Genomic DNA, 22073 nt, shown 5'->3' on the forward strand with positions numbered 1-22073 from the left:
CGGCGGACCTGATGTCCGCCGGTCACTCGGCGATCGTCGGTGGAGAGGGAGAAAGGCAGGCGGCTGATGTAAACAAGCCGCCTGTCATTCTCCCCGGTGTAGGAATCGTAATTATACGGTTCTACTATGTAGAACCGTTGATCACTGTTCCTACCCCTGAAGCCACAGCCAATCACAGTTAGAATCACGCCCCTAGGGACACACACCACCCCTCCCTCTCAAAAAAAAGTTAACCCCTTCACTGCCAGTGTATTTTTACAGTAACAGTGCATATGTATAGCACTGATTACTGTAGAAATGTCACTGGTAACCCCAAAAGTGTCAAAAATGTCAGTCAAGGGTCCGATCTGTCCGCCGCAATGTCGCAGTACCGCAAAAAAAATCACAGATCGCCGCCATTACGCGTTAAAAAAAAACAGCAAAAATGACAAAAATCTTTCCCTTTGTTAGTAAACGCGATAACTTTTGCGCAAACCAATCAAAATACGCTTTTTGCGATTTTTTTTACCAAAGATATGTAGCATAAAACAAATTGGCCGAAAATGTTAAAAAAATTTTGATTTTTACATTTTTTTGGGGGGAATTTCATATAAAAAAATGTGGAAAATATTGTTATTTTTGCAAAATTGTCGCTCTTTTTTTGTTTATAGCGCATGGTCAAAAAATCGCACAGGTGATCAAATACCACCAAAAGAAAGCTCTGTTTGTGGGAAAAAATGGACATCAAATTAGTTTAGGTACAGCGTCGCACGACCGCGCAATGGTCCGTTAAAGTCACGCAGTGCCGAATCGCAAAATAGGCCCTGGTCGGAATGGGGGGTAAAATCTTCCGGGGCTTAAGTGGTTAAATAACTGTGGATTGCAGTGTGGTGGGCTACATATCGCTCAACAATTGTGACTGCTGTATAGCTGCTGCCCTCTCCCCTTGCAGTGTTGTTTTTTGTTGTTTTATTATTGGGGGTTTGTTTTGTTTTTTTCTTACATTTATTTATTTATTTATTTTCTGTTGAGTTACAAGCAAAAAACATGGGTTGAGGTTTGGTAATTCTACAGGTGTTTTTTTTATTTTATTTTATTTCAGTGTCAGTAGTGCTTGTTGTTGACACAGTCTGGTACAGCTGTGCATGGTAGCCAATCAGCTTCTAACTTCAGCTTGTTCAATAATGCTTTGACATGGAAGTTTTCAGTTATTGTTCAATTATTGCTTTGACAATAAAACATGGAAGCGGATTGGTTTCTATGGAGAGCTGCACCAGATTTTGCAGTCTTTAGTGTTAGAAAATAAAGCTCATTCATTTATCCTATTGCCATAGCTGCCTTTACATTTAGGCAATCTCCTTTATTAAAATATCAGGCAGGCCTAACGTGAAAGACAGAGCTTTTGGGTGAAGAGATGGTAGGGAATGAGATGATTGTGCAGCAGAGAGCAGTGGTCGAGCTGTATCATCTGGAGACAGGGTGTGTCTGCCTTTTCTATTTCACAGACACAGCTGTACCATAGGAACTACTATACAAAGTAGGAAGTTGAGTGCCTGGCGTTGAGTGTTCTTTTTCTTACTCTTCTCAGTTGTCTGCAACTGCCGATAATTTACCCTCTTCTTCCTCTTCACCTCTTCTGCTAATCCCACCATGGCCCCACAAACTAGCAACGAAAAGTTGGCATCACATGATCACTGACTCGTTTTAACCACTTGCCGACCGGTCACGTTGACCGTACTGCGGCAAAGTGGCTTGTTATCGTCCAGCGACGTAGACCTACGTCGCTGGACTCCTCCCCTTGTGGGCGGAGGCTAGCTCCCGCAGTATTCAGTCACAGCGGGAGTCGGGCCAGGGGAAGAGAGGCGATGATCACCACCTCTCTTCGCCGATCGTCGGGGATCAAGTGTGGAAATCCGCCCGCTTGTGTAAACAAAGCGGGCGGATCTCCTAAGTGATAGGCAGGGACAGATTACAGGATTCAGCATAGCTGAACCTGCGATCTGTGCCTGTGTCACTCAGTCCCCTCCCCCCACACACGTTAGTAAGCACCAGGCATACATTAACCCCTTGATCACCAATAAAAGTTAACCCCTTCCCTGCCAGTGTCATTTTTACAGTAACAGTGCATATTTATAGCACTGATTATTGTAGTAATGTCACTGGTACCCCCAAAAGTGTCAAAAATGTCAGTCAAAGGTCCGATCTGTCCGCCGCAATGTCGCAGTCCCACAAAAAAAATCGCTGATCGCCACCACATCGCCGCCATTACTAGTTAAAAAAATAACAATAAAAATGACATAAATTTCCCGTAGTTAGTAGCTGCGATAACTTTTGCGCAAACCAATCAAAATACGCTTATTGCAATATCCAGATTCCTATAAGCCCCCTTCCTGTAGACCCCCATAACCACTGGTCAGGGTTGTGGGAAAGAGGTACCCCCTTAAAACCCATACAAGACTTAAAGGGTCTGGTATATATTCGGGGGACATTTTTGCTGTAGGGTGTCCTAGAGCAAAGTGTTAAATGTCACAAAGAAAAAAAAATTACAGTTTAAATTGCCGACAATTGACAATAATTTCTGGTTTCTTTCTTTAAAAACAAAACAGCACATAGACCCCTCCAAAATAGAAAGCAGATCCTCAAAAGAGTTTTTTTTTTTTTTTTTTTTAAGAATTTATTAATGAAATGTCATTTGCCAGCAATTTTAAACACTTTTGCTTTTGAAAAATGTCAGTGCTGCTGCATTATTTCTGCACATAACAGAGATTTGCTCCTTTACAGGCAGGATAAGGGCACTCCCAGGCATGTTATTAAACCACTTGCTGACCACCCTATAGCAGTTTTACTGCAACAGGGTGGCAACTCTGCACAAAAAACACATATATACAGTATCTCACAAAAGTGAGTACACCCCTCACATTTTTGTAAATATTTTATTATATCTTCTCATGTGACAACACTGAAGAAACCACACTTTGCTACAATGTAAAGTAGTGAGTGTAAAGCTTGTATAACAGTGTAAATTTGCTGTCCCCCAAAATAACTCAACACACAGCCAATAATGTCTAAAACACTGGCAACAAAAGTGAGTCCACCCCTAAATGAAAATTTCCTAATTGGGCCCAATTAGCCATTTTCCCTCTCCGGTGCCATGTGTCTCGCTAGTGTTACAAGGTCTCAGGTGTGAATGGGGGAGCAGGTGTGTTCAATTTGGTGTTATCGCTTTCAATCTCTCAAAATAGTCACTGGAATTTCAACATGGCACCTCATGACAAAGAACTCTCTGAGGATCTGAAATATAGATTTCTTGCTCTACATAAAGATTGCCTAGGCTATAGGAGGATTGCCAAGACCCTGAAACTGAGCTTTAGCACGGTGGCCAAGAGCATACAGCGGTTTAACAGGACAGGTTCCACTCAGAACAGACCTCGCCATTATCGACCAAAGAAGTTGAGTGCACGTGCTCAGCGTCATATCCAGTTGTCTTTGGGAAATAGACATATGAGTGCTGCCAGCATTGCTGCAGGGGTTGAAGGAGTTGGGGGTCAGCCTGTCAGTGCTCAGACCATACGCCGCACACTGCATCAAATTCATCTGTATGGCTGTTGTCAGAGAATGAAGCCTCTTCTAAAGATGATGCAAAGAAAGCCAGCAAACAGTTGGCTGAGAACAAGCAGACTAAGGACATGGATTACTGGAACCATGTCCTGTGGTCTGATGAGACCAAGATAAACTTATTTGGTTCAGATGGTATCAAGTGTGTGTAGCGGCAACCAGATGAGAAGTACAAAGACAAGTGTGTCTTACCTACAGTCAAGCATGGTGGTGGGAGTGTCATGGTCTGGGGCTGCATGAGTGCTTCCGGCAGTGGGGAGCTACAGTTCATTGAGGGAACCATGAATGCCAATACGTACTGTGACATACTGAAGCAAAACATGATCCCCTCCCCTTGGAGACTGGGCCGCAGGGCAGGATTCCAACATGATAACGACCCCAAACACACCTCCAAGACAACCACTGCCTTGTTACAGAAACTGAGGGTAAAGGCGATGGACTGGCCAAGCATGTCTCCAGACCTAAATCCTATTGAGCATCTGTGGGGCATCCTCAAACAGAAGGTGGAGGAGCACAAACTCTCTAACATCCACCAATTCCGTGATGTCGTCATGGAGGAGTGGAAGAGGACTCCAGTGGCAACCTGTGAAGCTCTGGTGAACTCCATGCCCAAGAGGGTTAAGGCAGTGCTGGAAAATAATGGTGGCCACACAAAATATTGACGCTTTGGGCCCGATTTGGGCATTTTCACTTTGGAATGTACTTTTGTTGCCAGCAGTTTAGACAGTCCCGCTATAAGTCTCTGATCGCTGCTATTACAAGTATAGCCATTACTAGTATAAAAGAAAAAGTTACAATTACATAAATATATACCATAGTTTGTAGACACTATAACATTCTCATAAACCAACCAATATACGTTTATTGGAGTTTTTTTTTCACCAAAAACATGTAGCAAAATACATATTGGCCTACATTTATGAAGAAATTAGATGTTTTTAAAACATTTTTATTGGATATGTTTATAGCAGAAAGTACAAAATGTTTTTTGTTTTTTTTTCAAAATTTTATTTTTTTGTTTATAGCACAAAAAATGAAAAAACACAGTGGTGAGCAAATACCACCAAAAGAAAGCTCTATTTGTGGGAAAAAAATTACATATTTACTGTATTTGGGTACAGCGTTGCATGACCGCCCAATTGTTAGTTAAAGTAACGCAGTGCTGTATCGCAAAATGTGGCCTGGTCATAAAGGGGGGTAAAATCTTTCAAAGGTCAAGTGGGTAAAGGTATTGAGCATAATTAATGTTTCGATTAAAAATAGAAAACACTTATTTTATATTATTTCAGATCCCTCCCGATTCCGGTGTCCTCCACTTTCTTCCGACAGCTACAGTCCTTAGTCTTTCAATTTATCTGGCATAAAGGTGGATGTCGGGTAGCTCGGTCCGCTTTATATAGATTCAAGTGGAGAGGGGGGTTGGGAGTCCCACATTTTCTGTGTTACTATAGGGCGGCACAACTATAGTAACATCAAATCTTTAATGTGGATTACAAACCCGATTGGTTACACTTGGAGGCAAGGGCTAGTCTAACTATCCCCCTAGACCTATTGTTATGGCTATCCCCACGGGACTGAAAGGCGATTATGTGCCCGTCTTTGTCCCACTCGTTGCGGCTTTGGGATACGGCATGTAAACTGTATCCTTTAAAATCCCTTCACACTCCAGTGGCCCCTCTCTTCCATAATCCTCCCTTCCCACCGGGCCAAAGGCCTAATCAGTTCACCTGGGAGACTGACAAAGGACTTTATAGGATTGCTCACTTCCTGGACAATAAGCGGATTAAACCACACAGTTATTTTAGGGAAAAGCTGAAGATGCCTCCCAGGGAGACGTTTCGCCTATGTCAAAAAATGCATTTTCTATGTACATTATTGAAAGATGGGGTTGACATTACTTCTAGAACTCTTTTCAAGAACAGGTGTTTGCGTGGGAACCACGGGGGGGGGGGGGGGGCATAATGGCACTCTATGCCCTATTCAATGATCACAATCACAAACCTTTATACCAACGGACATGGGAATCAGATCTGGGAGAAACAATTGAGGAGGAGGGATGGATAAAATGGTCGACCATGGTGCACAGGGGAATACTTAACACCTCCCTGGTTGGAAGCTAATTGTAAAGTGTTATCTCGCTGGTATCTGGTTCCGTCAAAACTGGCAAAGCTATATCCTGGTGCTTCATAACTATGTTTTAGGGGCTGTGGACAGGTAGGTATGTCTGGTGGTCCTGCCCGAAGGTTCGGCGCTTTTGGATTCGGGTGTTTAACCTGATCCATTTGGTGACTGGACAAAATGTTCCCAGGGCTGCTAAGACGGCGCTGTTTGCTTACCTCGAGGGGGAGATCCCCAGACATCTGCGTACCCTCATCTTTTTATCCTCCTAGCAGCTAAAATAACCATAGCACGTTCTTGGAAGTCACCGGTGCTAAATATTGTGATGGATAAACATAAAATCTCCTGGATCATGGTTAACAAAAAATTTACTAGTATCTGTAGAGACACTCAGATGAAGTTTGAGAAGGTGTGGAGCCCGTGGGTGGCATATCTCTAGGCTCCCTGAACATTGGGTGGCATACTATACTTGTATTAGGGCATGGTCCTGGGGGGGAAAGACTCTCACTTGTTTTTCTGTCCTATTCTATTTTTCCTTTTCTTTTCCTTTTCTCTTTCTCTTCTGCTTTCATTGTTCTGCACTTTACTTTATCGGGATAACCCGATATGACTTAGATGGTTTGTTTCCAGTTGACGTTTTCCCATGCTGTTATGTTATATGGATGTTGCTGGTGATAACTGCTTTAAATGCAACTATTTGACACAGGTTGTTCTGTATTAGGCTTTATATGCATAATTTCCGGGAATTCTATGAATGTCATTGACGCAATTGTATTCTGATGCCGTAACATTTTTTCTTGACAAAGTTCCAATTTCTATCTTTCCTATGCTATTTTGCAAAACTTTTAATAACAAATATTGAACATTAAAAATAAAAAACACTGCTTTGGCTGAATGACATTTTTTTTTTTTTGCATTGGCACATATTCTTCAGAGCATTGCCCATCTCCCCATGCTATTTTTTTACAACCCCTTGCCCATTACCACATACATGAGGAAACACATGACTTCCCATCACAGAGCTCAGTGTCAGTGTCAGAGGGAGTGTCACCTCAATGAGACAAGTAGCAGCAAAAGGTTGGCACTCCTCCTTCTCCCCGCTCCTCATTTAAGCATCTCGCCCCACCACATAATTATCCTGCTGCATCTACCACAACATCTGTGGCCTCTAGTGACAGGGAGGGAAGTCTTCTCAGGGTTTCACACTTTAGCTTTTCTAAACTCAGGGGAGAATAATTTGGAAGGATAAACAATTGTTATGCTTCTAAAACCACTTTTCCTTGTGTTTAAATGTTCTTGCATAACTCAGGTTTAGCCATGTTTACATATGTTTAGCTATGTTCCAATCAGATCCTCGATTTTTCAGAATTCTTTTCTGTCTAAATATCTAAACTCACTGCACCTAAACCCAAATAAACATTTTGTTTGAATGGCATTACTGAAAAGTCATTTAAAAATGTCATATAAACTCATATAAATACAGGTTTGATGTTGTCAGTGTGAATGAGGCCTAAGGATAAACCACATCTCTCTCCCATTTTTCTATGAAGGGCGGTACTGTCTGTGTCGTCTCCGTCACCAAAATTTTATAAATATTGGAAATGCTGTTTTTATTACCTTCCGACATACAAATTTGCTCAAAGGGTAATAGTTCTTCTTCTGTTCTTAATGGTTTTGGGAACGAAGCCACAAAGTGTTTCAACTGACAGTATCGCCATTCATCAATTTTCCATTTTTTCCCTTTTAATTCACCCATTGTGCATATTTTGCCTTTAACCAAAATATCTTTTAATCGTGTATCTTCCCCTCCAATCCAATTACCCCCTATTTCCCCCTGTCCCGGTGGAAAAAAATTAGTGTCTTTTGATGGGATTAATGGTGAGTTAAATTTCCATTTTTCCTTTTTATGTTCTAAATCCCAAACTCTAAGTGCCTGGTGGGTTATTATATGTGTACTTGTGTTTAATTTTCTATATTGAGGTGGTATCGACATAATTTTACCTAAATTTGAGTTACTCAAAAAACATTCTATATCCACCCAATTCTTTTCCCTTTTTATCTTTCCCCATTCCAAAACTCGTGCAAGTAGTGTTGCGTGATAATATTTTTTAAAGTCTGGTACCGCTAGTCCTCCCTGATTTTAGTGTCTCGTTAACACCCAATATTGTATCCTAGGTTTTCCTTTTTTCCAAATGAACTTTGTTATTAGGGATTTTAAAATCCTGAAGTATGTTTGAGGTATCGGTATTGGCAACATCTGAAATTTATTTGCTATTTTTGGTAATATTGCCATCTTTATGATATTTATCCTTCCTATCCATGAGAGAGATCTATGTGATATCCTATTAATTTCTGTTTTTATTTCATTTAATAAGGGTATATAATTTATTTTATATAGTTTTTCTGGGGTTGCTGTTAATTTAATTCCCAAGTATTTTAATTCAGATTTTTTCCATATAAAAGGAAATTCTCGTTTTAAGGCTTCTTCCTCTTGATGTTTAATATTGATACTCAATATTTCAGATTTTGCTAAATTAATCTTTAAATTAGACAGTTCTCCATAGTCTTTTAATATTTTCATTACATTCGGTAGAGATATCCTGGGTCTAGATATGTACAACAGAATGTCATCGGTAAAAGCCGCTACTTTGTGTTCCTTCCCGAATATTTCTACTCCCCTTACAACCGGATTTCCCCTTATTGTTGCCAAAAGGGGTTCTAATGAGAGGACAAACAACATGGGTGACAAGGGACAGCCCTGTCTTGTACCGTTGTGCATCTCAAATGGCTCTGAGTGGATCCCATTTATCTTTACTCTGGCTGTGGGCTGATTGTATAATGATCTTATACACAACATCATCCTTTCTCCAATTCCCAGTTCCTCCAACGTTCTTAACATAAATTCCCACCTGACCCTGCTGAATGCTTTTTCTGCATCGATCGACAATATTAACCCAGGAGATCCACTCCTAGCCATCCGCTGCATCAAGAGTATTGTTCTTACCCCGTTATCCCCGTCTTCCTGGTATGAAGCCTACTTGGTCATTGTGAACCCACTCTCTCATCATATCTTTCATCCTACCTGCTAACACTTTTGTAAATAGTTTTATATCAGTATTTAGGAGTGAGATGGGTCTATAACTAGAACAGTTTATAGCATCTTTATCTTCCTTCAATAACACAGTAATCAAGGCCTGCAGTGCCACTTAACTCATTTTATACTGCTGTCCTACTCTGTTGATATAATCTTTTAATTTGGGTATTAACAGATCTTTAAATCTCTTGAAATAGTTTACTGTAAACCCATCTGGCCCTGGGCTCTTGCCTGATGTTGTTTCTTTTAGGGCTTTTCCTAGTTCTTCCTCTGTAATCGGGTCTTCCAGCTGATCTAATTGTTCCTTCTGTAATTTAGTCCTCTTTACCTCGTTCAGATATTTTTTAATTTTTTCTGTTCTGTCAGGACCCATCTCACCCCCTTCCTCTTTTTTAACATTATATAAACTCCCATAATACTCTCAGAATACCTTTGCTATTTCTGATGTAGAATAAACTAGGTCTCCTTTTCTGTTCTTTATTTTCTCTATGAAATTCTTTGATTTCTTTTTTTTTTAAAACCTTTGCCAGTGTTTTCCTGATCTTGTTATCCATTGATAGCTCTCTTTTATTATCCTACTGACCCCCTGTCTAGTCTCCTGCTCTAATAATACTTTTAGTTTGTCTCTTTTTATCACCAATTGATGTTGAATCTCCTTTGTTTGTATCCTTTTATGGCTTTGTTCTAGTTCATATATTTCTTTTATTAGCCTATCTTTATTTAATGTTTTTTCTTTTTTTCTCTGTACTCCTTTCAATATCAGGATCCCCCTAATATATGCTTTATGTGATTCCCACAGTATGTCTTTGGGAGTTTCTTTTTTTTCATTAATTTGGTAGAACAGTGAACAGTTCCAATTCTTTTTTAATTTCTTCCCCCCACTTTTTATCTCTTAATAATTCCTCATTTATTCTCCAGATGTTTGTTTTTGGTTGCCCACCCTCTATCTTCAACCTCATTTTAACTGGAGCATGGTCTGATAAAGATTTTAACCCTATTTTTACCTCTAGGACGGATTCTACCCCTCTGTGTTCTATCAACATATAGTCGATCCTTGAGTACGTCCCGTGTACAGGGGAATAGAACGTATAATCACGTTCTTCTGAGTGAAACACTCTCCATGCATCTAGTAATTGACATTGATGTAATTTATTTTTTATTGTTCTTAAATGTGTTCCCTTACTCCTCTGTACATCCGACGTACTATCCCTCCCAGGGTCCAAGCAGAAGTTAAAATACCCTGCCATTATCACCCACCCATTTTTGAAGTTTATTAATTTATCCAAGATTTTCCCTAGATAATTTACTGGTTTGTCATTAAGACAATAAACGTTTACCAATGTTACCTCTTTATTGAATAACTTCCCCTTTAGGAATAGAAAACTCCCTTCAGGGTCGGTCATTCTTTCCTCCAATACAAATCTTATCCCTCTTGCCAAACCAATAGCTACTCCCTTTGATTTTTTTGTTGGAGAATCAGCATAGAACCATATAGGGTGGTCCTTAGTGTAAGGCCTAATATTGGATGAGTGTGTTATATGAGTTTCCTGTAAAAATATTATTTTTTGTTTATAACTTCCCTCAGGATTTTTTGCCCTTTTTCCGGGGTGTTTAATCCTCTGATATTATAGGTTACCAAGTTTATGGCTGACATTTGGTCTATGGGGATTATTATCTGACTTTTTTTTGGAATGGGGGGACATAACATCCAAATCTTCCTTTACTAAACAACATATGACAATTTCTATACTCCGGTAGAGAGGGTTTTCCATATAGCTTTCTTTTCATCCCCCTCCCTCCTCCCCCCTCCCTCTCTCCCTCCCTCCCTCCCTCACGGAATTGCTAAGTTGGTGGAGACCAGTGCAGGCACTGCAACACCAGATCATAAATATTGCATACCAGGAGGGAGGGGAGTTCTTCAACCAAAGGAATGTCTGAAGTTCCCAAGTATCAACAGCGAATAGAAGTTCAGCCACGGATTACAACGAGTTAAAATGCTGCCTGCTTCTGAGTTGAAGTACTGCCTTAATGTCACCTTAAGCCCCGCCTACATGCATGAGATAATTGTGCAGGATGATGGAGAACCCAGGAAAAAGATGAAATTCACAGTTTGTATTCTTGTATGTGGTGGAGTTTGTACCTCCCTCTCCTCAGAATGTCATTATTAAGTATATGTGAAGCAGCAACTTATTTATTAGAAACTTATTTTAGATTCTATAAATGTAATAATTTCAATAATGCTATTTAGAGAAAAAAAGTATATAAAATGCAGACATTTACTGTAGTCCCCACAGCGCAGGAAAAAGTAACGGTTCGTACAGTAGATGCATTGACAATGAGTGTTAAAGCAATAATAAAACATGTTTCAACAAAGAGAATAACTGGCTTAATTTCTTGTATACAATATATATAAAATGACTTAAAAAAAGGGAAAAAATATAGACAGATGAGAAGCTCCAATCGCTTCAATGGCTCTGTATAAAAGAAAGTTATTGGTTATGTTATCACCTTGTATATGTCTAATTGTGAATTTGTTTTCTTTATTTAAAACCTATACTAGAAATACAATTACAAAATTATCATGCCTCTAAGATATTACCTATTCAGACCAGCAGTGTCATATGGTCAAAGAAGCAAAAGAAGACATGGTTAGAATTAAACTTAATGAATCGTCTGAATAATCAACATATCAAATCTCCAGAAAATAGGTATAGTCAAACTGCAGTTTACAACTGCTCATTTTAAAGTAGAAATAAGTTTGGTTTTACTATATTTCATCTATTTGAGCCTCATATTCAAAATAACAATTCATCAAACATAGTAGGAGAGTAAGAAGAGGACAGATTACAGTAATTCTCAAAACAACTTGGCACATTTTTTATGTACAATTTTGTTTAAACCATTTTCTAAGGATAGATTATGACTAACCATTGCAGCCATTTATCCCATGGGCCTAAATAACAAAAAACAAAACAACTTTTGGATAATTGTAATCTCAATACAAATAAGAATATTCATTAGCATTTAGTGAGTCATACTGCTCTGATGTAAACCATTAAAACAGACCTTGGAGGTCTGTCTGTTATTTTTCATCTAATAACATTACAAGTATTTGGCAGAAATATTGTCTGTTTTTATGAGGAATTTAATTAGACCCCTATCTGAGATCTTTGACAATTATGCAAAAAAGATCTCATTTAGATCCTTAAAAGTGTTTCTAGATTTAAAGACCTCTTTCTATGTAGCACTTCAAAACCTTTCCAGCACCACTTAACTTAGATAGTTTAGCCAATCTAGAGTGATGGATTTTGAATATTAAAGCAAGGGAAATATAGAATTCTTTCAGAAGGATTAATATATTGACCTAATTGCTTTTGCTATAATTTCACATTTCTCTATGACCATACTGTCAAACATTGCTTGAATTTGTATACTTTTTGTGGAAGGGATTTTCTTTATTTGAGCAACAGCCAATTTTAATATTTTTAATATGAATATATGATTTAAAAAATTGGGGAAACTTTAGGGCAGTACAGTGACTTTGTGCAGAACTGGACATGCTGATTGATTGGTTGCTATCTAAATTGGCCCTAATATATATATGTGTTTGTGCATGTATTCATAAAAAAAGGGACCTCAGGTTGTAAACTCCCTGAGGTTGGGGACAGATGTGAATGAAAAGCACTGCTAAAATTTTCTGCACTATGCAAATTCCTGAAATCAATAAGACTTTGGAGTCTTATTTGGACCAAGATCCTATCTTAAAATGTAACTAAAGGAAACATTTTTTTTTTAGATTTGGATAGAGTGAGTAGAAACATCATTGTCTCTTTAGGCTACCTGATCATCAATGTCACAGAGAAAGAAAGTGATGCTAAATCCACAAATCCTCCAATAGGGACACTTACTCTTGTGAAAGCTGTTTATTAGGATATTTCTCTTACATTTTAAAGAAAATCTGAGTCTGCAGGACATATAGGGACATTTTTGCTAATGAGACATAAATATAAAAAAAAATGAAAGGTGTTTTATCCCTCATTTACTCTATCCAAGATGAAAAAACATATGGCTTTAGGTATTCTTTATATTTAAAGAGCTGTTAAACTAGTACAGCAAATTAACACTTTTACCTATTTTCTCCCCCGTGAGAGAGCAACTAATACAGGTCCCTCTCAAAAGATTAGTATATTGTGATAAAGTTCATTATTTTCTGTAATGTACTGATAAACATTAGACTTTCATATATTTTAGATTCATTACACACAACTGAAGTAGTGCAAGCCTTTTATTGTTTTAATATTAATTATTTTGGCATACAGCTCATGAAAACCCCAAATTCCTATCTAAAAAAATTAGCATATCATGAAAAGGTTCTCTAAACGAGCTATTAACCTAATCATCTGAATCAACTAATTAACTCTAAACACCTGCAAAAGATTCCTGAGGCTTTTAAAAACTCCCAGCCTGGTTCATTACTCAAAACCGCAATCATGGGTAAGACTGCCGACTTGACTGCTGTCCAGAAGGCCATCATTGACACCCTCAAGCAAGAGGGTAAGACACAGAAAGAAATTTCTGAACAAATAGGCTGTTCCCAGAGTGCTGTATCAAGGCACCTCAGTGGGAAGTCTGTGGGAAGGAAAAAGTGTGGCAGAAAACGCTGCACAACGAGAAGAGGTGACCGGACCCTGAGGAAGACTAGGGAGAGGGAAATGCCAAAATGCCTGAAGTCCAGTATCAAGTACCCACAGTCAGTGATGGTCTGGGGTGCCATGTCAGCTGCTGGTGTTGGTCCACTGTGTTTTATCAAGGGCAGGGTGAATGCAGCTAGCTATCAGGAGATTTTGGAGCACTTCATGCTTCCATCTGCTGAAAAGCTTTATGGAGATGAAGATTTCATATTTCAGCACGACCTGGCACCTGCTCACAGTGCCAAAACCACTGGTAAATGGTTTACTGACCATGGTATTACTGTGCTCAATTGGCCTGCCAACTCTCCTGACCTGAACCCCATAGAGAATCTGTGGGATGTTGTGAAGAGAAAGTTGAGAGACGCAAGACCCAACACTCTGGATGAGCTCAAGGCCGCTATCGAAGCATCCTGGGCCTCCATAACACCTCAGCAGTGCCACAGGCTGATTGCTTCCATGCCACGCCGCATTGAAGCAGTCATTTCTGCAAAAGGATTACCGACCAAGTATTGAGTGCATAACTGAACATAATTTTTTGAAGGTTGACTTTTTTTGTATTAAAAACACTTTTCTTTTATTGGTCGGATGAAATATGCTAATTTTTTTAGATAGGAATTTTGGGTTTTCATGAGCTGTATGCCAAAATCATCAATATTAAAACAATAAAAGGCTCGCACTACTTCAGTTGTGTGTAATGAATCTAAAATATATGAAAGTCTAATGTTTATCAGTACATTACAGAAAATAATGAACTTTATCACAATATGCTAATTTTTTGAGAGGGACCTGTATATTGTCTGGTATCTAACATTCTTACATATTTTGTATGTGTAAACTGCCCTATTACATTATGGTAAGCCATTGCATGGTCTACACAGGAAAAACCTTGGTAAAGTTCAAGATGCATAATGTGGTCTGGGCTTTTTTTTAATGTTTGACCCACTTTGATATGCTGAGAAAAAGACAAGGCTAAGTGAAGCACTTCACCTGGTCTGGGCACTTAGGGATGTATTAACGTAAAAGATTGCAGAGCTTTTCTTCCTTCAAAAACTGCATATAAATTTGTTATGTGTAAAATAAAAACCTAATATCCTTCGTTTTTACTGGCATTCACACATAACAAATAAACATGCAGTTTCGCAGGACAAATACCTCTACAAAATATTTTTCCAGACCAGATGAAGTACTTCAAATGTGTTTTCCTGTACTTAACCATGTCCCATTCTCAACAAATCAAAGTGAGTCACACAAAAATAAAAAAAAGCCCAGATCCCAATATGCATCTTGGATGTTACCTACATTTTTCCTGTGTAGACCATGTTATTGTTTACCATAATACAATAGAGGAGGTTGAAATTTTTTATAAATACAAGGAAGAGTCATGAAAATTTAATGCAGAATAAGAAGCAGTTATAGATTTTAGGTTGCAGCAAAGTTATGTGGTGTTTTAGATACAAATTTGGTTCCTGGAAAAGCATTTGTTAGGGCAAGATATAGAACATGCTCAATACACTTCTCCAACACATGCACATTTTCCCTTGTCCCCTTGTATCCATTAAAAATACTCCCAGTCACGTGCATACATTGATTTCTTTCACAGCAAAAATGCTGCTACCTTGACTTCCAAGAGCCTGCATACTCTGTGTGTAGAAAATAGCTTTTGGGAGATGTAGTTCTTGGGGCACGCATACGTCAATAGGAACTGAGCTCCCAACAGCTGAACCCGCAAGACTTTTGTAAGCCTGGTGATGAAGTCACAGGGAATATTAAAATCTATTTCTTGCTATATGAGCAAGGTGAAATAAAGAAATAATGCTAGGTTGTGCGCTAGAGGGGAAGAGGGAGGTTTGGTTGTAAATTTGGGTAATGCCATGTCATACATTTCAAATACCATAAAGTATTAGAGGGATTACTGAAATTGAAAATAAACTATGTCCAATGCAGAAAATATTTACTGCCACCCCTGATAAACTTGATAAATTGTTTCCACAAACTTCTAACATTTGTTGGAGATTTAAACAAATCAAAGGCACCATGATTCATATCTGGTGGCAATGCCCCTTGATTGCTTCATTCTAGAATGAAATATGCCAATACAGGGTGGAGGTGTAGTGCTGCTGATAAATAACCAATATGAACAGTCCATCAAAATGAAATATGCCGCCTTACGGAAACAAAATTGACATGCGGTCTGTTGCTTACTTTACAACTCCTCCTACTCCCTTAAAATAGTTCTAAAGCCTAAACATTTTTTACCCTAAAGCATTCCTTGCATTAATGTAAAAAATGTTTAGGCATCAGCATCCCCCCTCACCCCCCCCCATTTTACTTACCTGAGCCCTCATTCAATCCAGCGCTGCACACATCTGAGCCTCTTCTCTCCCCTCACTTCTAGGTCTATCAAAGCCAGTGACGAGGGAGCAGGGGGCCTGGCAGAGTCCCACCGTCTGTGTCAATGGACGCAGCAGCGGAGTTCAGGAGTGAACAATCATGAGCTGAGGGGCCAGGAGTGCCGGCGGGGGACTGGAGAAGAGGAGGGTTACAACCACTCTGTGCAATTCCATTGCACCAAGTAGGTAAGTATAAACATGTTTGTTATATATATTTTTTTTACCTTTACTATCACTTTAAGAGGTAAATACGATATTTGGTCAGACATTTGCCTAATACTGCTAGGGTTTTATTCCCTAGAACATCCCAAGTGCCTTTGATTAAGGATTGGCTACATGAAGTGAATACTGTCCACTCTATGGAAGAAACTGTAGCAATGATTACTGACCGTTAGCTAGTTACCACAAGTCCTGGAATGTTTGTCATTCTTTAAAAATGGGGTCATGTTTAAGGCTTATACCTGTATTATAAGTTACCTAAGATTTTTCTTGTTCTGAATATATGATTAAAGGATAACTCCCTTCAGAGTTTTAACAACATTAGATCGTTGTCATTGCTGTGCTTAAATTGGATTTTTATTTTTTTTATTTTTTTACCTTTTAGTATACGACCATGGTTAAGAAAATTGGCGAATTAAATTTTTTTTCCACATAATGCCCCTATATTAATTATTGATACTTATTGCTTATGTGATGTACTTAATTTTTAACCTTCCTAGCGGTATTCCCGAGTGTGGCTCGGGGTTAAATTTCAGTGCCAAAAGCGGTAACCCGAGCCACACTCGGGGTACCGCTAGGAAGATCGCTGGATTCTGGTAGAGCAATGTATTTCGGCGGTGTGTGGCGGCGGATCTTCCTCCGGATCCTCTGTGTGCCCCGTCTTCCGTCTCCTGCGACGTGACGTTCGCAGGGGGGTGGAACTGGCGGCAAATTCAAATGTAAAACACACCAAACACACTGATACAATGCAAAATAAAATAAATTCACATTAGTTTGCCCCCCAGTGCCCTTTCCTGCAGTTTTACTGTACTTTTTATGTATATATATATATATATATATATATATATATATATATATATATATATATATATTGCCTGATCTTTATCTTCTAAAAATATGCAACTTAACATTCATAACTTACCTATATCGCTTTATTCCAGAGACTGTAAGGAAAATGCTTGCCAGTCCTAGAAGACCAACCACAACCCCAAACACAATAAGCCAAGACTGACTGGAATAACTGGTTACTGGAGCAATTGTAGGCGGTATATCAACAAACTCCAAAGTATTGTCATTTAACAGAAATGCACTGTTAATTCTGTTCCTTTCAAGCCTGTAAACACATTCACAAAAAATATTGACTATAAGTTATGCATCCTTTTTATATAACACAAACTCTCAATTATTAATACAAAAATTGTACTTCGATATAATATAAAATATTTTCTTTTAAGCTCCCCTTTATTATTCCATAAAACTTCATATAAGTGGGATATGAAAGCATTTGATGCAATAGTGAAATTTGTAACATGAAATTTCCAATGTGAGTCTTATGGATGTGATGTAACAAAATTGTATTTCTATTGATACCTCTATATCAGAAAGGATACCACAGGTCATTACAAATTAAAAATTTGATCTCAGGGCTGAAAATTATCATCCAATTACCTCTGATACCCCATAAAAAACCACAGTGCCAAGGGAGTTTACTACTGTAAGTGCATAGAAATGGATAATGATGAGATTTTACAGGAATTCCAAACCCATCTAAATGATTTACTATATATACAGACACCATTCCCCTCTTGCAAGATAAAACCAAAACCTTTTTCTAAAGCATATCTTTCCATCAATACCATCCCATTATCTAACCATGTTAGATGCTGATATACTGTTGACTTAGGTAGTAATAAAAAATCAATGATATCCCTGTAGTCTGGTAGGAAGCCCAGACCAGATAGGTATTCAATTCTACAAATAAGTTCTCAGAAACTTCAGCACTACACTATTCTTCAACGCCTTAAAATGTATTAACACTTTTCACCCAAAATGTAAGAACTATAGTAGTGTTACCTAAGCCCAACACAAATCCAATGTGATATTAAAATACTAACAAAGATATTGGCAAACCAGATTAAACTCCTTCCTTGGACTGATTGAACATAGAGACCAGGTTGCATTTGTACCCAAAAGACAAGTGGGGACACTATATACATTGGGTCATCCAGTTAATCATTCTTGCCTATGCACATACATTCAAGATTATGCTACTTTCACTAGATGTGAGGAAAGCCTTTAAAACATTTTATTGGGATTACTTCACATTCACATTGCAGAAATTGAACTTCTACGATGTGTTTCCCAAATTGATATCTGTTCTACTGTATATTCACAACCTGAAGAACATATCAGATATAGTGGTTCCTCCTCAGACCTTTTCCAGATTCATTGAAGCACTAAACAAAGATGAAGATGCTGTGTTTTAATGATATTTTTTGTTCTAGTGCTTGAGTCTTTGTCAGTGGCTATCAGATCTACTCCGAACATCCAGAGCATAGAGATAGCAGGTCAAAAAGTGCTATACTTTGCATAGAGTGTAATTTTACTGAACACTCAAATTCACTAAATGAACTCTTAATTTACCTGGACAGCCAAACTCTGCTACCTAGGAGTCCATGTATACCCCACCTATGCCAAGCTCAAATTTTCTGTCCCTTTTCAAGAAGCTATCATGTCACCTGGGAACATGTAGATCCTTTCCTGTTTAGTGATTTGGTAGGATAAACTATTACAAATACTTACCTTTCAAAGCTAAATATATTTCCTAAAGGTTCCCCCATTTCCAAGTCCCAGTCTAAGAGCCTAGCAATGCAAAACCCTCACATTTATTTGGAAACCAATGAGGTCTAGACTAGCTATTCAAATCCTTTACAGACACAAAGGGGGAAATTTACTAAAATTGCAGCCTGTAAAACCTGGTGCAGCTCTGCATAGAAACCAATCTTCTTACAGGTTTTATTGTCAAAGCTTAATTGAACAAGCTAAAGTCAGAAGCTGATTGGCTACCATGCACAGCTGCACTACATTCTGAGTGCTCCAGTTTTAATAAATCTCCCCCAAAGTTTTCAGAGAGTTAGGAGTACCCAACATAGCCAAATAATAGAAGCATGAATTGCCCCCTAGCAGCTCTCCATGCAACACAAGACCTACTTTTTTGGGTCAACTTTAAAGCCTAAGTAAAGTCTAAATTATAAACATAAAAATTAGCACAAGGGACATAACCTACATTTAGTATGATGTGTCCATTGTGCTTATTCTTCTTGGTTTAGCAGAAATGTGCATTGTTCTTACACCCCATAATCTTTTGGTGCAACAGAGGTTAAGACACTAAGAGGCTGTCTGGAGCTCTCATCAAGAGAGCTTGACTATGCTCACCCTTTCCACCCCCTGTTCCATTCATAGAAACCAAACTACAGCTTCTATGAATGCCAAAGGATCTCTGAGTGATGAGGTGATTATTTTTCAAGAAGTTATACATAGACTTACTGGTACTTTTATCGATTAAGGACTGATTATCTATGTTCTAAAGGCTTTGATCAAAACATCCTAGGTTTCTAAAAAAAAAAAGGGAAATTGCCTGATAATCATTATGGACTGCACTACTTCCCATATTTCCACCCTCCTCCCCTTTCTGTCTCAGACTTTTCCTGACCACTTATTGCTTTCCCTGCTCTTTGTCCATCTGGATCAGTTCTCTTATTCTAGGTCACCTGGGTGGCCATCAACATGCAAAGGATTAGAATTATCTATCAAGTAGCCATTCCATGAACATCAACTCACACCTTATGTGTTTAGTGCATGAGACAGGGAGGGGGACACAAAAAAAAAAACATTTTCCAAAGTCATAAGCTCAAGTTTTACCCCCAGATCTGTAATTGCAATGGCTTTGCAATGTTACTGCAATGTTACTAAATGATTGACTTGAATGTATACCTTATAGCATTTTTTATTCTTCTGCTGTCGATAGGTTTTGAACTGTTTGAAGGGGTCGTCACCACAAACCAGAATGAGACTCTCTGAGTTACATTGCACAGAAGAATATTGGAGATCCTACGTACAAAATATAAAACAGCAACACAATAACTGGTAGTAAGTAACACCTTTCTAACTATCAAGTCACATGTAAACTTATGAAATGTGTTTTTTCATTATCTACTCAATTATCTGGGTGTGCTGGCTTATTTCAGTGATAGATGTAAGGTGGTTGAGTCAATGTAAATGTTAGTAGTCTGGTGGCACATCTTGTCCTGGAAACAGGCAGGTTGTGTCCCCATTGGCTTTCTTTCTTTCTTTTTTACTCATTGCCCAAATTATTGCTAATTTTGAGGTAATATTTTATTGATTTTATTATTTTAATCATGTTATTTTAAACACCATTTAAGACTTTGTATGACTTATTCACTTGCCCATAGTGATGGCAGTGTCTTATATTGTTTTTATTGTATAATTGCTGCATTCACTTTTGTGCACAGTACAAGCCAGTCCAGACCTCAACTTCCTGTGGCGGCGGGATCGGTCCCCAATACATAGGTGGCGATCGTGCTGCAGTATAGTGGCATCATGGACTCTGATCCGGATGTTTACTTTCTATGACAGGAAGTACTGGGATGGACTCTGTGTGTGAGGTCACTTCCTGTGCGCGCACAGGAAGATGGATGTTGCGGACACCGGAAGTGCGTCACACACTAGCTTCTTAAGGGCGGTAGATGACGGTGTAGGCATACTCCTATCTCCGTAGACGACTATTGAGTGGAAACGCGTCAGAGAGGAGCGCCGCACCGTCACCATTAGTCGCCAGACCGCACTGCAGGCGGCCACGGCCTCTCTATTATTGGAATTGGTTTTTGTGTTTCGGAAATGGACCGTCTAAATGTAAGTGCATTTACTTTTGTTAATAAAACCACCCAAGGTACTGCACTATGGTCTGATTTATTTTCATGAGCCACAAGTTGAAGCCTCCATCCGGGATAATAGAGAGAACTCCCAGAAAGACAGAGGACCAGGATTGGGACATATTACCAAGAGTGAGACAATTTGCCCATACATTGAGTGATCTGGTAAGAGGCCATTTTTGTCTGCACATCCCAAGGTGACCCCCGGGACCCCTAGGACATCACTGGGTTGACTATCCGCCCTTTACCTCTTTCCCATGGTAAGAGGCTAATCCCCATTAAGGTGGTGGAACCATTGCACCCTCACAGATTCAGCAAATACACACCCTGTGGATTGTATCACTATTTGTGTGGGAATTTGGGACTTTTTGAACCCCTTAGGTGTTCATATACACTTCAGGTGGTTCACATTGGAGTATTGGACTTTATTTTTTTGAACGATTTGTGAGCACCATTTGATCATGTTGATATTATCACATTGATGCACCATAACTTTATTCATCACTTACTATTTGCCAGCACCAGGGTATGTGGTAATACTATATACCCTCCTAGTGCACATCAACTCAGGTACACACTACAGAGTTTGGGTGGTCACTTAATATAGTGTCACACCCAATTCTTGACGTGTGACACATGTGAATTTAGCGCACCTGATTTTCTTTTTTAAATGTTAGTAGTCTAACTGGAGTATTATGAAGATTGCACCTCATATAAGGTATGTTCTATTTGATATGGGATTATATGTTAAAGGAAATAATGTGCTTTATCATTAAAAGGAATTAAGGATCTGCAGATTGTCTTATAACAGCACTTAAGCCTCGTACACATGCAACGAATTTCCGCCGACCGGTCGTCCGTCTTTTGTCCAGAGTGCGTGTCTGTTGGTTGGAATGTGCTCTAGACTGCACACAAATTTTCCCGTATGACAGAATTCTACTTCAGAAGTGATGTCATGTGTTGGATTGCTTTGTATGTGTTCTTTCTCTCTGAGCATGCCTAGTCTTGCTCATAAGATTTTTCCCCATCGAAATTTGTACTAATGAGACGAAAATCGGATGTGTTGAGGACAAAAATTTTAATGCCTGCACACCAGGATTTTGTCAGCCGAAAAGTCTGAGTCAGCTGTTGAAAGCACCATACTAACAATCCGAAAATTGGCAGATCGGTCGTCGGACAAATTTTCCCGGCCGAATTTCTTATCGTGTGTACGGAGCTTTAGATTGCTCAGGTG

At 38.9% G+C, this 22073-nt stretch overlaps 1 protein-coding gene across 1 annotated transcript in view; it reads right to left on the reverse strand.

The window, feature by feature from the left end:
- CLTRN (collectrin, amino acid transport regulator) overlaps positions 1 to 22073 on the reverse strand; it is a 100406-nt gene that overhangs the window by 14954 nt on the left and 63379 nt on the right. Inside the window, exons 4-5 of the mRNA XM_082247240.1 lie at positions 19881 to 19997; positions 17029 to 17220 (exon numbers count right to left, since the gene is read on the reverse strand). Of these exons, the coding sequence (XP_082103366.1) occupies positions 17029 to 17220; positions 19881 to 19997 (309 nt within the window). The remainder of the gene's footprint in view (positions 1 to 17028; positions 17221 to 19880; positions 19998 to 22073) is intronic.

This window comes from Pelophylax lessonae, assembly GCF_965119305.1.
Source record: "Pelophylax lessonae genome assembly, chromosome: 2".
NCBI classification, from domain to species: domain Eukaryota; kingdom Metazoa; phylum Chordata; class Amphibia; order Anura; family Ranidae; genus Pelophylax; species Pelophylax lessonae.